This window comes from Tenrec ecaudatus, chromosome 13, assembly GCF_050624435.1.
Source record: "Tenrec ecaudatus isolate mTenEca1 chromosome 13, mTenEca1.hap1, whole genome shotgun sequence".
Classification (NCBI taxonomy): Eukaryota; Metazoa; Chordata; class Mammalia; order Afrosoricida; family Tenrecidae; genus Tenrec; species Tenrec ecaudatus.
Genome location: NC_134542.1, coordinates 14,329,041 through 14,347,213, shown reverse-complemented (window position 1 = coordinate 14,347,213; position 18,173 = coordinate 14,329,041). Strand labels below are relative to the sequence as shown.

The window sequence follows — 18,173 nt, the reverse complement described above, 5'->3', positions numbered from 1 at the left end:
ATCTTCCTCCTGCAGAGCAGCTTATGGGTTTGAACTGCAGCCCTTGTGGCTTAGCAGCCCGATATGTAACCCACCCATACACCCTGTGTCTCCTCTGGTATCTCTATGCTGGATCCTAAATCCGTTAAAAATGTTTCAGTGGGTTGAGCAATGTTTTCACAACACTTTAAAAAATACCTCTGGTGTTATGTCAATGGAGGTCACCCTCTTGAAGCTGAGTTCAAGGCTTTTCCATTTTCCCTACATGAGACCCAGGAGCAATGAACCCTGAGGGGTAACAGGTAGAATAAGGAGTTCAGGGGAAGTGGGGTACAGCGCTGGAGTTGGGGTAAAGGGAGCCGAAGTCAAGGAGTGCATGTAGAAAAGGAATGTTTGGGAATGGATTGTGGTAGCAACGGTACATTCTACTTGACTTCATTAAAATTTGAAATGATCTATGTATTAAATCCCAACTAATAAAAAATCTCTCTGGTTTAGGCTCTGTTATTATTCCTGTTAGATGCCATCAAGTCAGCATCGACTCATCACGACCCCTGCACAACAGACTGAAACACAGTCTGGTCCCGTGTGAGCCTCCCAATAATTGCTGCTTAAACCCACGGCTGCCACCGTTGGGTCAAGCCATCTCCTTTCAAGTCTCCTTCTGCACTGCCAACAGCAAGCACAGTGCACTTCTCAGGGACTGGTCTCTCCTGCTCACATGTCTGAAGTCTGGGAGACAGTCTCACCATCCTCCTTGCCAAAGAGCCTCCTGGCTGTACTTCTTATAAGACAGATAAGCCAAGTCCACAAGCATTTCCTCCTACATGTAGGTTTGCTCTTTCTCCAGGTCTGTCTGTCTAGTTGCTCTTATTTCAAATGCCTGTACTTTTCCCGCGTGGGGAGTGTTCCTCTAAGCAACCAGGGACTGTTTGGGGTTCAAAGTGAGGCATAATTTGGTAGCCAGTGGATTGATGTCTGTGGAGATGCCAGATTCAAAAACACATGTCTAGGTTTATACCTGCACCACGAGCTCAGGGCAGAAGTGAGAGGAGCTGAAACTACAGACCCACTGGCTTCCGCCATCACTTCTACACAGACAGCCCTCAACACCCATGATGCAAACCCTCCAATCAGCACCTGGATTGGTGTGCCATACTTTCCACTGCTTGCTGCCTATTTTTCCCCATTGTACTGAGCACCAGACTGTGTGGAGCGCCCTCGCCATTAGCAGGTGAAACTCACCTGCAAACTTGAGCATTCTCTCTGGCATCACTAGTTCCGCCAGTGGCTCCCAAAGACTCATGTCTAGAAGGGTGGTGATGTCATCACTGGGGAGGACTTGGATGCAGGGCTGCCGGGAATCCCATCGAAGCAGCACACCCTGAAAGGCTGGGCTTCCTTGGGCTTCTATTTATGAATTTATTTAAACTTCAACTTTCATGCCTTCAACTTTTTTCCCTTCTATGAAAAATGATTCCGAATTCTGTCTTTCTATCCCTCATTTTCCTCTGTCCTTCTAGATCAGGAGTTACTGAAGTGGAGGGTGGGCCAAGGAATGATCTAGGGGGCTACACAAGTGGATACCTACACTTTAAGGTAGGATTGGGGGCTGTAGTCCAAACATTTTCAATTACCAGAGGGGTGCTAAAGAATTGTGTTTCTGTAAAGAGGGGTGGGGTGGGTCAAATAAGTTTGCGGATCTCAGTTCTGGACCTACCTCCCCTCAAGATTGTCTTTACGTAGATCTCTAGTTTACAACAGTACACATGGAAAACACTCACAGGAGACATGCGCAGTTGAATGGGAGAAGACATGCATGGAAAGCAAGCCATCTCGTAGTACAGGAAGAGCAACTGTGTGAGTGTGTGTGGGGTGTGTGTCATAAAAGCAGACTCTTGTCACCAAAGTGGGGTGGCTTCCAGGGGCCCGTAGTCACTCACCCCTGGTCTCATTTTTCACCCACATATTGATGGAGTCACAGGCGGAGGCTGGATCCTGGAAGGTCACATTCCGGACCTCACACTGAAAGACATCTTTGTTCCTCGTGACAAAGGGCACTTCCAGTTTAAAGCCATTCTTCACAAACACCGCGTTGGCCACGGTCACGATGTCCTTATTCTTCTTGGAGACGATGGCCTTGTTGATCTTCTTCAACACCTTCCCGACTCCTAAAGGAGAAGGCAGAACATGCAACAACATGACCTTGACAAGTTAGGAATTTTCTTTCCTCAAGGCTCATCTCAGAAAAACAAAACGAGACAAAGCAACAACAAAGCAAGCACCAGTGGCCATCGTGTCGATGCTGCTTCACGGGGACCCCGCATGGGTCAAGAGTAGACCAGTTTGTAGGGCTTTCTTGGCTGTAATCGTTACAGAAGCGGACTGCCAGCCCTTTCCCCGCTGGGTGTGTTCAGACAGCCAACCGGTAGGTTAGCAAAACCATTCGTGCTACGGGGGAGCTTACAGTCTCTCAGAGCATGGCAAGTAAGACGAATGCCAACGAGTTAAGTTGGAATAGGAGGAGACAAAGTCTTTAGCTTTCTCAGTGGTCTTTTCTTTAAAAAAATAAATAAAAGTATGCATCAGGAGAAGTAAAAGGAAGTAACTGTAATTATAAGTAGCGCTTAAAAATAAATAGCTAGCAAGGTTCCTTATGATGAACACATTCAAGGCATTCTCACCACCATCCCCGTCTAGGTCTCAATCTCCTGCTGGCCCTTCTGGGCTCTGGATCCTACGAAGGCACTTTAATCATCCCATCCAGGAGAAATCTATCCATTGGATCCTTCAGCCCCTCTGTCCCCATCCCTCAAACACTTTCCCCTTTTCTGCCAATGATTTAACAGAAAGCTTTCTTCTATTTTAAAAGGAAAAAAAAAGAATAAGAAGCATTAAACCCAACTACAGCTCATAGCGACCCTACAGGACAGGGTAGAACTTCCCTTGTGGGTTTCTGAGACTGTAACTATGGGAGCAGAGTCTCATCTTTCTCCCTTGGTGTGCCTGGTAGTTTCAAACTGTTGATCTTGTGCTCAACACATAACCACGATGCCACCAGGGGACCTCCAAGGAGGGTTCGGGCTATAAAAAGTCATGTGTCATCATCCAGCACAATGTGATCTGTGCTTGGTAGTCAAGCTCAAAAACGCAAGGAGATTAATTTTATGGCAACATAAGCTTTATTTCCCATGAGCCCTGAGCCCTTTATTTTTGCCCCATTTGGTTTTAGAGCCCTTGGGGGAGCGGTGGTGGTGGAAGATAAATTGTAAAAATGAAATGTGCTTCCCCGGGGCTCAAACTGGACCTCCTTTGTAAGCTCTTGGGGGTGTTTCCAAAATGACACTCTTCCCAAACAGTCTTGTAGGTCACCCTGCTGGCCTCCTGAACTTAGCTGTCTGTCACTCTAAACTCTGTACCTGCTTCAGAATTCCCGACCGAGGGAAAAGCAAGGCTTCCCAAGGTCCAGAGAGGGTGGCATAGCATCAGAACAGCCATGGCAGTGAAGCTGCTTCCGACTCATGGCAACCCAGCTGCTGGAGAGAAGAGAGCTGCACAGCATTGTCCTGGCTGTGCTTGCTCTCCAAATGCTCACTCTGTGCCAGTGGTTGAGAATGTGCCCAGCGGATGTACACCAATGGCTTCTGTGCACACTGCAGTGACATTGAGTGTGGCCTTCAGGTCGTGCGACCTTGGACGCCTTCCGTTTTGAGCTGCTCCTCCTTCGTTAACATAAACTCACTCTGCCCTACGAGTCCTGTCCCGTCTCCCCAGTTGCTGTCATCAATTTGATCGCATAGAGTTTGAAAGAGCGCAAGGCTTAAGGCTGACATCCTTCACACTTACAAGTGAAGCAAATCTATTACTTGCGTGTAAGAAGATTCTTCCAGGAGATCAAATCTGCTATCTGTGAGCAGTCAACATTCAACTCTAGATTTCTCACCCCTTGATCAGGATTCTTTGATCAAAATGTTCCCTAGCTGTAATGGCTATAATCCTTACCAAAGTAGTACTCCAGGGCTTCTTTCCCTGTGGTACTGCCTCTGGTTGGGTTTGAACCATCAACCTGTTGGTTACCAAGTATACACTGTTTGCACTAGCCAGAGATCTGGGGGCATTACAGGGCTTTGCAATGTACCCTTCACATCTGCTCTGGATGGGGAGGGGGATGGCACACGGGGACAGGGCGCAGTGAGTGCCAGAAATCCTATTCTAGGTGGAAGGAAGGGGACTTCCGTTTTCAGAGGTTAAAAGACACTTCCGAGTCTTTTAGCCGACCTGTTGCTTCCACAAGCTACAGGGTCTTTCAGTGAAAGTACTAGGCCAGATCCTGATCCATAGACCCAAACTAGCCTCTCCTTCCACAACAATAAGAGCATCCCTACGTGAATGCTCCCAGGCTGCGCCCAGACCATGCTTGACCCACCTGGGTGAGTCTGTCAAGCAAACCAGGCTGACCTACAGTTTGCTTGTTGCTACTTTAGAGAAGAAAGAAGGAAAGAGTGAGCAGGGCAGGGTTACAGGTGGAGAGGTGCCGACAGGCCAGAACTGCCAACACATTAGAAATCCTCACTTAAATTGTCTGTGGCTCAGCATGAGAACAAACAACAAGCATCCAGTTGCTATTTTGGAAGTGTGTTGCTTGAAGGGGCCTGGCTCGAGCTAGGAAAGCCCATAAATTGTACAGGTGATAAGTCACTCAATGTTTCCTAGACGTCCACAGTTAACAGATGGAAACCGCCGGCTGATCTGAGGGAGAAAGGTGGGGCTTTCTAGTCCCACAAGAAGTTACAGTCGCGGAAACCCACAGGGGCGGTTCTACCCGATATCAGGGTCACCATGAGCTGGCATGGACCGGATGCAGTTGAGTTTGGTTTTTGGAGTTGGGGCAGGGCAGGAAGGCAGTTGGGTGTTATACGAAGAGATGGTCCCTTGACATACACGCATCCCCACTTCTCCTCCATCTGCAGTCGTCACATGAACCTAAAAAGTCTCTGAATTTTTTCTAACAGGGTTAGAAGAAGTTGGATTAAAAAAAAGGGCAAGATTCGAAACATGACTTGCCCAGTGTAATGGCTAACATATGTGTCAACCTGGCGAGGTTATAACTCTTAGTGGTTTGGCAGACCCTGGACTGGTTGAACGCAGTCCAGTGGTGCAGTGGTTACCTGGCTGCCAATGAAAAAGCCTTCGATTCAAACTTGCCAGCCCCTTTGTCAGAGAAAAATGTGGCAGTCTGATTCTGTAAAGATGACAGCCTTGGAGACCCTATGGAGCAGTCCTCTCTGCCTTATATATTTTCCAAGCACATGTATGATAGTGTGGTAATTACATAATTTTGTGTCAATATTGATGGTGCCTCCTTGTGGTGTGACCTCCTCATAAGCAGGGTCTTGGGAACCTCCCTCTCCTCGCTCTGCCTTCCCCTTCCTGTTGAAAAGGCAAGATGGAAGGTTCTAGAGCCCTGTGATCCTGCCACTGTCATTAGATCCACAAGACTTTGCACCCACCAGCGGGTGATGTTCCTGCATTCTGCATCGTTGCCTGAGTATGAAGGGGGACTTATATAGACTAGTAGCAGACTTAAGGACTACCACTGGACAGATGGACTTGATCTGGACTGGGTTGGGATGTTTGTTTGATATGTGATTACTTCTTAATATAAAGCTCTCTTACACACACACACACACACACACATCTAGATGAGTGTCACTGAATTTGTTTCTCCAGTCAACCTGGCCTAACGGAGATGGTAAATATTATGTGCCAACTTGGCTAGGCTTTGCTTCCCAGTGGTTTTGCCAAAAGCCCACGAGCTGCTGCTCCGTAATGCAAGCTAGTCTAATACAATGTCACCACTTTACATATCGTAATCTAACGTAATGCAATCAATCTGTCAGCTAAAAGGGAAGCTTCCTTAGGGAGTGATCTTCCTTCAACTTAGAAATGGACACCTATACCTGGGCAGAATGATCTCTCTCCTTTGCCCATCCTCACAACCGCCTTAGCCCAGCCCTAGACGTACTCCCCATCCACCTGTCTTCTATGCATACACATATTTATATGTTTCACCAGCTCTGTTCCTTTGGAGAACTTACACTAAGATCACATTCACAACAGAATGTCTATTGTAGCCAGCACCTCCCACCGAGGTGGGTCAGTGGGAAAGCATTTCTTTAGATAAGAGTCGAAACTAGACTTTGTACGATCAAGTGACTGATCCAAAGAGGCAGAGCCCTGCCCCAGAGACCAGAGTGCCATCATTTTCACCACGATCACCTCAACACTGGCCCCCAAGTCCCCTGCGCCAGCACCACTCCACCCCAAAGCCAGCCTGCTTGGGTTCTCGGGCCAGAATCTATGACCAAGTAGAGAGCCTTGCTGTGCTGTCCCCCCACGAAAGCCCCCAGGTGTGAGGTGAGAGCACACGTACGGTTGACACCGTATCGCATCATCGTGGTGAGCTGCTTCTTCGTCCTGCCGTCCGCCCCCAGCTGCAGCATCCCCAGGACTGAGGCGATCCCATGGGGGGAAACGACAATGTTCTCATGAGGCCGGGACTTGATGATCTGATTGAAAACCTGGATGCCCGTGTTGGAGCCGAGCTCCTCGAGAGGCAGGGGGTTGAACGGGGAGCAGGCCAGGGGCAGAGTCGCTGTGGCCAAGAGAGAGAGCAGGAAATGCCAATCCATGGCTCCTTCCCGTGAGAGCGACCTGAAAAATAAGATTAAAAACAATCTCTTAATGATACTCATAGAACACCCTTTGGGGATACTCAGCTAGGGATGATTTAAGCTGTGCTGGTGGGACAGTGGTTAAGCTTCCCGCTGCTAACCAAAAGGTCAGTCGTTCGAACCCCACCAGCTGCTCCTAAGACAAAGATGAGGCAGTTTGCTTCGGTAAAGCATCACAGCCTTGGAAACCCAGTGGGGCAATTCTCTTCCGTCCTCCAGGGTTGCTCTGAACCAGAGACAACTCGATGGTCGTGGGTGTGCTTTTGAGATCAGAGTTACTGTTCTCGGGAATTTTAATGCTGTGCCAGTCACTGTCTGTCCGATGGGTTTCAATTCACAGTGACCAGATGCGGGTATTATAAGATTGCTACACCCGGTCGCCAAGGCTGTGGCCTTCTGGAAGCAAATCACGTGGGTGAGTTCAAACTAGCAGCCTCTTGGCTCACAGTGGAGTGCTTAACCATTTGAGCCACTCAGGGACTCTGGGGACGAGATCATGCAGTGAGAGGATTGTAAGAAGGGTGTTATGCATCGGATGCATCCCCTCTGCAAGGATAAGTTGAGGTCCCAGCCCCGAGCCATTGAATGTGACCTTGTTTGGGAAAATCCAGGTTTTTCTTTTTAGATGCGTTCAGTGGACAAAGTCACTCCCGACTTGGATGAGCCCTATTTGACTCCCTTCTGAGCGATGTCTGGAAAAACCGAGCAACGGAGGCAGAAGGAGGGTAAGAGATGTGGAGGGGAGGTGGCACTTGCAAATCTGTTTGCGAGCCAAGAAACGCCAAGGACTGACAGCAGAAACCAGACCCCAAGAGAGAGGTGGGGGAGTCCCTCCGGTCTGTTCTATAGGCTCCCGATGCGTCAGAATAAATTGGATGCACTGGCATCAGGTCGGGCTTAGGAGTTTTCTTATTTGATTAACTTCTTAATCATCTATAGCAACCTAGCTTTATTGAGTTCGACGAAGACAATGACTGCATTGAGTTCCCAACCTCACTGCTAGCTCAACCCACTTTCCTCGGCAAGCCAAAAGCGTTGGGCTGAGGAGTGGGGCAGTGTGGCTCACACGTGCAAACAGGGTCTCATGGTGAGTTGGCCTGCCTCACGATCCTTCAAATGGATGGTGTAATTTTCTCTCCATCAAGGAGCACATTAAAAGCAAATGGAGCAGTCAGGGTTTCTCCTGGACTTCATTGTAAGAAAATTATGTAAACTCAGCCTGTCTAAATTCAAGACATGTAAGTGACCCACATACGCTCCTTCCCAGCACGGCCTATTTGGACTTTGGCACCAGGACTGGCTTGAATACTAAAAGTATCCTCTTGAGTTTCATTGAGGTTGTTGGATCCTGGAGAGCTTCCAAATCCTGACTATGGAAGCTTTACTAACTTCATTTAAAAACCAGGAATTGTGTCTGTCCTTCCTCCCCCTCTCTCAGAAAAGAAATACCTTCTTTAATACTGTACAAAGGCTTCATAAGTATCAAATCATTTGTACAGTTTTTGCTCCAACTGGTCAAAATCCAGGAGCTAGCACCGACTCCATCAATCAGAATTCGTGACTTTTGCATTATCATCCATGCGGGCGCCTGGTTTCGGCACACCATCATCTACACTTGCCCATCTTCCCAAAGAAAATTTCTGGGTTAGGGCAGATCTGACCAAGCATTGGAATCTGCACACTCACAAGGGATGCAACTGGCTTTGCCTGATGTCTTCAAAGTTGATTCAGCCTGATACAATCGAGAGATGAGTAGCAGAAAGGAATCTCACAGCTCCAACATCTCGAGGAAGGGCAGGCTCAGAAAGCAACAGCCACCTTATTGGGCAGGATTCTGCTGGGTTATGAATTTCTGCTCAAAGAACAGCTCCATTGTGAAGCAGGAGGGAAGGCTGACAGAGGTGTTTTCTTAGCTTCAGGGACTTGGGGAAGTTTTTGGAAGATGTCTATCTGCAGTTTCTAACAGTACACTGGGATATTCTTAAGCGTGGGGCAGAAACTTGGAATTAAAGCTGTTTTTGATTAATATTGTGGGCATAATTTCTTGGATTCAGTTTTCTAGGTCATAATGACCAGTGGTCTAAAGCCGCCTGCCTATGTAAATGTCCTAGGCCAGTGGTTCTCAACCTTCCTAATGCTGTGACCCTTTCATGCAGTTCCTCATGTTGTGGTGACCCCCAACCATCACATTATTTTCGTTGCTACTTCATAACTGTAATGTTGCTACTGTTATGAATCGTCATGTAAATATCTGATATGCAGGATATATTTTCATTGTTACAAAATGAACACAATTACACATAATTAAAGCATAGTGATTAATCACAAAACAGTATGAAATGATACATTGTGAAATATTTATGTGTTTTCAGATGGTCTTAGGCAATCCCTGTGAAAGGGTCGCTTGAACCCCAAAGGGGTCTCAACCCACAGGCTGAGAACCGCTGTCCTGGCCGAAGCTTTCACTTCTTTTCAAAGTAGACATAAATAATTTTCTTTCTCTCCTAGCCATCAGGTTGTCAGATACAGGGGGACCCTCCAGGGCAGGGTAGAACTGCCGCTTGTTTCCCAGACTCTATCCAGTTATCGAGAGTCATCCCTTTCTCCTGCACAGCAGCCAAGGGTTTCCGACTGCTGACCTTGAGGTTGGCAGGCCCATGTGTCATCCATTACCCCAAACACGGCTCTGAAGTCACTTTAGGCTTATGACATTCCTAATTTGACATGTGCCATGTCTACATAGATCATTTTCATTAAATTTAAAAAAGTTTTATTGACCTATAGCTCACAGAGCATTAGTATTCAATGGTTTGAGTTTTTGAAAAAGAATTATGTAATTATCTCCACAATCAATTTCTTCTTCACTTTTTGTGATCACGGCTCTCAGCTTCCTATTTTCCCCCAACCTCCCCTGTCTTACTCCTCCTAAACTATTAATCTAGCTACTGTCTCCAAAGATTTCCCTTTTCTGAAGTTCATTGAAGGAAAATCATGTAACCACTCCCTCCCCAACAAGAAAATAACACACAGGCAAACCTCGACCCCAAAGAAAGCAGAAAATGATAACAACGGAACAAGGTAAACATGGTCAAACGGGAAAGGGAAACACCACAAGCGCGTTGTCATTCAATTTCGGATGCACTCGGTCTGAGGCAAAGGTTACTCACACCCCTGGTCAGAGATGGGACTTCAATGGCAGCTTCACCTCTGCAAATGGATTTGGGGCTTTGCCATCAAGAGCCTTCAACACGGATCATCTTTAGTGTCAAATATTTGCAGGGTGATCAGCTTTCAAAATACGTTCATCAAGCCTATTTTTCCCCACCGGACGAACACTGTAATGCCCGTTGGTTTTAAGAGCAGCATCTCTCATATCGGGCGGTAGGAATACAGGCGTGGTCCAAGTGCGTTGGGTAGCATCCCTACACAGAATCATACATCTGTTAAAAATGTTTTCATTTCTTGAATAATGTTTTCGCCACAGGGAAAAAAATGTCTCCAGCTTAGGCCACATTTGGAGGGAAATCAGAAACATGTCCCAAAAGCCAGCTCCACAGGTATTTCCTTCCAAATGTTGATGTTCTCTTTTCCCGGTACTTCTAGTTCTTGCAGATCTGCCCCTTTCCCAGTGCGGGGAATGCTCCTGTAAGTAACCTGGTAAAGCTCTGGGGTCTAAGGGAGACCTCCTAGAGTTAACAGTGGGTTGACAGTTTTGCAGATGCCAGACTCCAAACACATCTCCATGCTGAGGGCTGCCCCACGTGCCAAAGGCAGAGACATGAGAGGTGAGCAGGCTCTACAGACTCAAAGGCTCCCACGCCATGTCTGCCCAGATTGGTCCATATCCTCCAAACTCTTCCAGGGTTTTTGTGTCACATCTTCAACTCCTCACTGCCTGTTTTTTGTTGTTGTTGTTTCTGATTGTTCTGAACAATAAACGATGTAGAACACCCGCTCTGTCGGTGGCTATGCAGACTTCCTACTCAGGCATATCTACAATGCTCTGGGTACATATTTTATTGCCACACCCGGGTCTTTCCCATGCCCGCACCCGTGCTTCCTCATGGCCCCTGCCTGGTGTGTCTTCTCACCTCATTCCCCAATTGTCGACAGCTGACACTTCACCGAAGTCCTTTCCCTGGCGATGAGAAGGTTACATGGGGTTACCCATCCCCGCTCTTGGTTGCCATAGCGCCTCTCATTTCAGTTGTTTTCTTTTCCCTTTTCCCTTCCCAGGTAGACTGGAAGCTCTTAGAAAGCAGGGCCACGAGACTTTAGAATGCCAGTGCCCACAGGGTCTATTCCTGGGTCTTGCCCATTGATGGATACCAAATCAGAGGTTGAGCTTGATCCAGCCGATCAAGTGTTTGTGGTTCGGACGACAATGTTGTCGTCAGCTGCCTTCCCGTGGATTCCGACTCCCGGGACCCGTGTGCATCGGAGGAGTATGCACCACAAGATCTTCAGGGATCTGCCTTTTCAGAAGCACACTTGCAGGCCCGTCTCCCAAGGCGCCTCAGGGTCAGCGTGCTCTCAAATATTGTCAGTAACGATCAGGAGACATGACACGCAGATCTACACCTAGAGGGATTCTCTGGAAAACATGACACAGAACCCGAATTTTAAAAGTGGTGGGCCTTCCGTACCACGGTGAGCACTGCACAGCAACCAGCTCCGGCGCAATCTAGTGCTGAGTGGATCTGACTCAGAGCAAGCCCGTAGGGCTCAGGGAGACTGCTCCATAGGGTCTGCCACCTGTACAATTTCATAGCAACAGACTGTCACATCTTGTCCCACAGAGCAGCTGGTGCGTTCAAACCCTTACCTTTGGTTAGCAGCTGAGCGCTTAACCATTGTACTATCAAAGCTCCCAGTTAGAAGGACTCAAGAATATCTCACCAAAAGGAAAAGGTTCCATCCTCTTAAAAAGTTTTTTTTAAAGGAATGAATTCTACAAAATCGACTTCACTTATCATCCAAGAAACTTTCTGTGAAATAGAGCATTGTGTGATTTGGACACTGGTCAAACACCTTACTACCTAATTTTAAATCGAGTGGATGCCAACTCATAGCGAGTCTACAGGATGGGGTAGAACTGCCCCTGTGAGTTTTTGAGACTGTAACTCTTAGTGGTTCTCAACCTTCCTCATGCTGCGACCCTTTAATACAGTTCCTCATGTTGTGGTAACCCCCCAACCATCAAATTATTTTCGGTGTTACTTCATAACTGTAATTTTGCTGCTGTTATGAATTGTAATGTAAATATCTGATATGTAAGATTTATTTTCATTCTTACAAACTGAACATAATTAAACATAATTAAAGCATAGTGATTAATCACAAAACAATATGTAATTATATATTGCGTAATATTTATGTGTTTTCAGATGGTCTTAGGCGACCACTGTGAAAGGGTTGTTTGCCCCCAAAGGGGTCGCGACCCATAGGTTGAGAACCACTGCTTCAAGGGGCGAGAAAGCCTTGTCTTTCACAGAGTGGCTTGTCTGGTGGTTTTGAACTGCTGACCTCAAAGTTAGCGGCCCAACGCGTAACCACTATGCCAATACTTAGCAAAGAGATACGCCTAAATCTTGAGTAATAACTTTCACGTATTTTCCACCTTTGTATTATTTAATAACCCATTGCTTCCCTTCCACATCAACATTTCTCTTTGCCTCTATCATTAGCCCTGGGTGTGATGCTTTGGGGAACCATAGCACACTGCATGGTAATACTTTGCAGGCAAAGTTAGACACAATGGCACCACACTCAAGAGATGTGTGATAGATACGATGCCTCTGACCTAAAGAAGACACTGCTATAAAGTACACTTTTTATTTGTAAGTAGGAAAAGTTCTTATTAAAATAGTGATAGACAGACCTGCCACTCTCCCCCCGACTATATCCTCAGTGCTGTTCTCACCGTTCAGACCACATGGGTGTGAACTAAAAGGGAAAGAGGGAGGGAGGGAGGGAGGGAGGGAGGGAGGGAGAGAGAGAGAGAGAGAGAGAGAGAGAGAGAGAGAGAATGACAAGCAGACAGACCTGGATCTATCTATCTATCTATCTATCTATCTATCTATCTATCTATCTATCTATCTATCTATTTTTTCCCCTGTCATCCTGTGTCTATCTATATAAGATAGGCAGGGCAAACAATACCAAGGAGAAAACTATGTGACCAGAGGTCCTGGGGGTAGGGAGGGCACAGAAGAGGAGGTGGAGGAGAGGGGCTCTGGGGAGCCAACAAACTCAGGGATAAGGGAACAACAAGAGATGGGAGGAGAGGTATAATGCCTGGTGGGGGTTAATCAAGTGCAATGTATCCAAGAGGAATTACTGAAAACTGAATGGAGGGTGAGCATAATAGTGGGACAGGAGGAAGGTGAAAGGAAACAGAGGAAAGAAGTAGGAGGCAAAAGCTATTTATAGAGGTAAAACTATAGGCATGTATATATGTAAATATATTCATTTATAATGAAAGGGATAGAGGTCAATGTACATATATTTATATTAAATATTAAGATAGCAGACAGACTTTGGGCCTCTACTCAAGGCCTCCCTAAACACAAGAACACTTTGTTATAGTAATCTGGCACCCTTTGATACTCACCTTCCCAACATGATCACTAAAGACAAAATGGGTGTATAAGAAAATGTGCTGAAGAAAGTGGATGGTGCCTGGCTATCAAAAGATATAGCATCTGGGGTCTTAAAGGCCTGAAGTTAAACAAGTAGTCATCCAGCAGGGAAGCAAATAATCCCACATGGAAGAAGCACACCAGCCTGTGTGATCATGAGGTGTCGTCGGGATCAGGTATCAAAAGATCCAAAGCAAACAATTATATTGATGTGAAAGAGGGCAGAGGGGTTGGAGTAGAGACCCAAAGCCCATCTATGGACAACTGGACATCCCCCACAGAATGGTTACAAGGAAGGGACAATTCACCCAGGGTACAGTATAGCACTGAGGAAACACACATCATTCCTCTAGTTCTTGAATGCTTCCTCCCCACACTACCATGACTCAGTTCTATCTTACAAATCCAGCTAGACTGAAGTACACTCATTGGTACAGATAAGAGCTTTAGACACATGGAATTGAGAACAGATAAAACCCTCAGGAACAGTAGTGGGAGTAGTGATGTCATATCATGAGTGTAAAGGGGAGGGTGGGGTTGGGGGGGAAGGAGAGAAAGGGGGAACCCGGCATAAGGTTGGACATATAGCCCACCACTCGGGAGAACAAATAATAAGAAATGTGGATGAAGGGAAACAATGGGCAGTGTAAGACATGAAGTAACAAAATTAATTTATAATTGATCACGGATTTATGAGGGGGGAGGGGGGAAAGAGGAGCTGAATACAAGGGCTAAAGTAGAAAGAAACTGTTTTGGAAATGTTGATGGCAGCATGTACAAGTGTGCTTAATACAACTGAATGATGGATTGTTACAAGATTTGTAAGAGCCCCCCCCACAATAAAATGATTAATAATAGAAAAATAGTGATAGAAGTACAGTACAGACACCCGCCAAAGGTGTTTATAATGACTGTCAGGGCTATATGGGGAACAAGAACTTGAATGCGTTCCCCTCACCTTAATCAAACATTTGAGACCCAAAGGGCAAAATTTGAGACCAAAGGACAAAGTTCAGAAGGGCCAGGGATGAAGGAGGATGGGAGCAGGAAACGAGGGAGGATGAGGGCTAAGTGAGGGTACATGGAGGGACCTACAGAGAATGAGATGAAAGAAAATGTGTACGAATTGTTGAATGTAAAATGATGGTTTATTCTAGACCAACATCCAATTCACCATATAAAGTTGTTTTCTTAAAAAAACAGATGTATGAGGGGGTCTCCAAAAAGTTCATGGACTAATCACATTATCTTTTAACTCCATGAATTTCCGTGAACTTTTAAAATCCTGCTTGAAGGCGTGGCAGCACAATCACTCACAGGCAAGAGGCATAGGATACATGTGTGGACACGGCTCTTTTCAGTATGACTGGTTCCCTCTGCTGCATCTCCATCTCCAACTCTATTACAACTCTACTGTAACCTTAGGAGTCCTGCTGGCCTAGTGGGTTATGAATTCGGCTGTTAATCGCAACATCAGCAGTTCAAAACCACCAGCTGGTCTGAGGGAGAAACGTGAAGCTTTCTAGTCTCATAACTTAACTCGGAAGAGTTATGGTCTCAGAAACCCAGGTGGACAGTTCTACTCTGCCCCACAGGTTGCTGCTATGAGTCAGCATCTCCTCGATGGTAGTGAGTTTGAGTCTGGTCAGAACCTTATGGGATAGGAAATGGCCCCAATTTACGCTATGTGGCATATGACTGTATATTAAAAATCATAGTAGATGAGACAGTGATCAACTCATGGTTTATGGTTTATTCTATTTCTTCTAAATGCAAAAAAGATGATTTTGTAGCAAATCTAGGAAATCATGCAAGTGTATCATTCCAACTATATTGCCACATGCTTTAAAGGGCTTAGAAATATATATGTTCACATTATTATTATGCTCTAAAATGAGTAATTCCCAAATATGTTAAATAACTAGCAATTGTTTTGACTTCCTGATTGTTAAATTTTTAAAATTTATTTGAATCAAAACCTAAGGTTCATATGTTACTCCATGAAGTTGATATATCTCCTGCAGTCTCTTATTGATCTTTAATCTTCCCCTACTTGCTTGATTTTAATTTTTTTCCTCAAAATTTACTTGTTGAAGAAACCAGGTCATTTGTTCCACAGTTTCCCACAGTCTAGATTTTTCTAATTGCATCCCAGTCCTGCTGTTTAACAAGTTCCTGTGTTCAGAAATTCCTAGTTAGATCTAGAGCAGAGTTCCTCAAATTACAGCCATACCTGGCTATTCCTGTACACATATGCTTTGTCTATGGCAGCAATCAGGCTGCTATGTAAGCCAATTTAGTTGCAGAGTTATCTGGCGGCAACAGATGCCCCATGACAATACCCCCATGACATCCAAAGTCAAACACATTCTGGATCTTCACAAGGAAAGTTGCCAAACACTGTTCTAGAGGTTTTTTCAGGTTTAAATTCAACTTTCTTTCCTTCTTTTTTAGCAAGATAATTCATTGGGTTGTTTCCAGGTTGGTGGAACCCAGAGATACAATGTTCAACAGTCTCTCTGCATGGCTTTATTCCAATCTTCATGCAATCTCACTGCTGCCGAGCCAATTGCAAATCACAGCAAGACTATTGGACAGGGAAGAACTGCCCCTGTAACTCTTTTGTGACAGTAGAAATCCAAGACTGTAACTCTTTTTCTTTTTTTAAATGTCTAGAGGAAAGAACTAGGTGACAAAGGGTATTTATAGAGGTCTAAATACTGGCATGTACATATGTAAATATATTTATATAGGAGGGTGGTGAAATAGATCTACGTGTATATATTTATAGGTTTAGTATTGAGACAGCAGATGGACATTGGGCCTCCACTCAAGTACTTACTCAATGCAAGAACATGTTGTTCTATTAAACTGGCATTCTATGATGCACACCTTCCCGACACGATTGCTGAAGAAAAATGTGTGCATAAGCAAATGTGGTGAAGAAAGCTGATGGTGCCCGGCGATCAAAAGATATAGTGTCTGGGGTCTTAAAGACTAACTTTTTATAGGAATAGAAAACCTCATATTTCACAGAGTGGCTGGAGATTTCAAACTTGCCTAGGGATCTATTCAGTTGCCAACTTGCTGTTGTTAGGTTCTGACACCTATGGTGCCATTGAAATCTTGACTTTCCTCCATGGTGTATTAGTTGGAATATGTCTCTCAGAAGATATCCTCCATCGCTATTTGGTCACCTGGTGGTGCACTTTGAATAGAGCAAAGGCAGGAGGTGTAGTTCCCTCTGTATCACTTCTCAAAATACAGATAGAGCTGGTCAATGAGCATTCGGAGTTGGATAGAGGTTTCTGTTTGTCTTTGAGTATTATTATGAACGTATGCTTTTTAACATTATTTTGAGAGTCCTAATCCACTGAAAATATCATTTTTATTGAAGTTCAAAAGGGGCCTCTTCTGGTTGGCTCTCAGCCCTATTGTCTTGACAGCTTCCTTGTTTCCAGTTGGACAAGATGTCCCGGTTTATTCTGTTCATTTCCTGCCTCAGATAGAAAAGGCCACTTCTCGTAACCGCCCTGGCTCCTTCAGGTGGGAAACAGAATTCAAAGACCACAAAATCTGAGCATACTCACTGCCCCCAACTCTTAGTTCCCTATGAAAATACTGGGCAACAGCAATACGGAAAATCCAACATTCATTCTGTCACTCTTCGGACTCTAGCCAAATATTGAAATTGAAATTATGAAGGGCAGACGGCTTCCTTCTTACGGATGTCGCTAAGTCCTTCGGTTCCTCTCTCATGGACACAAAGACAGGGGAGGTCTCTGGAAAGTCAGCTGGGCATTGAACTCTGGCCTAGGATCATCGAAGTACCCCACTCTGCTGGAGAGAAGTCTCTCAATGTGGCTCTTACCAAATGCTTGCCTGGGATTATGCCAACAGGATGTGGGAAAACAGTGAGAGAGGGGCCTGGCCAGTGTTTGTTGTCAGTCCTTCCCTGTGTCTAAGAGAGCTATCTTAGAAATAGGAGCAGAGAGAATTCGTGGAGCTATTAAGGAAGAGGAGGCACAGCGGAGGCACATTCGAAATCCATTTGAAGTGGGGGAGGCAGTAGAGGCCATGCCACACCCGCACCAGAGGCACCAGAGCAGAGGAGCTGCACCGCTGGGAGCAGAGACAATGCTACTGTGAAGCAGGGCAGCGGGTGGGCTTCCCGAGCCATGGGACAAGCCAAAGGCCAAGGACCGTGGCCAAGAGTCTGAGGACCAGAAAAAGACTTGAGTTGAGGAGAGGCCCTGATGTAGACCAATGACTGCATTCACCATGTTTTCTTTCTTTTTTTAAAAAAAATTAAAAGATCATTTTATTGGGGGCCCTTATAGCTCTTATAACAATCCATATATCAATTGTATCAAGCATACTTGTAAATATGTTGCCAACATTATTTCATAGACATTTACCTTCTATTGAACCCTTGGTATCAGCTCCTCTTTTATCCCTCTCTCCCCTCCTACCCTCATGACCCCTTGATAAATTATAAATTATTATTTTCATATCTTACATTGACTGCTGTTTCCCTTCCCCCACAGTTTCTGTTGATCGTCGCCCTAGGAAGGAGGGGTGTTCTGTGGTTATGTGTCGATCATAGCAATCGGTTCCTTTTTCCTCCCCTCCTTTCCCCACTTTGCCCCTACCCTTCTGGAATCACTACTCCCATTCCTGATCCTGGATTCCGTGTATTGTGAGCTCTTATCTCTTATCTGTACCTGTGTACATGCTCCAGTCTAGCCCACAGTGAAAAGTAGTATGGGAGTCATGATAGTGGGGGGGGGGTGTGAGGAAGCCTCAAGGAACCAGAGGA

At 45.6% G+C, this 18,173-nt stretch overlaps 1 protein-coding gene across 1 annotated transcript in view; it reads right to left on the bottom strand.

The window, feature by feature from the left end:
* The window catches only part of SERPINE2 (serpin family E member 2), a 78,581-nt gene that overhangs the window by 21,448 nt on the left and 38,960 nt on the right, over positions 1 to 18,173 (bottom strand). The window contains exons 2-3 of the mRNA XM_075529550.1: positions 6,413 to 6,693; positions 1,923 to 2,150 (exon numbers count right to left, since the gene is read on the bottom strand). Coding sequence (XP_075385665.1) covers positions 1,923 to 2,150; positions 6,413 to 6,671 — 487 coding nt within the window. The 5' untranslated portion in view covers positions 6,672 to 6,693. The remainder of the gene's footprint in view (positions 1 to 1,922; positions 2,151 to 6,412; positions 6,694 to 18,173) is intronic.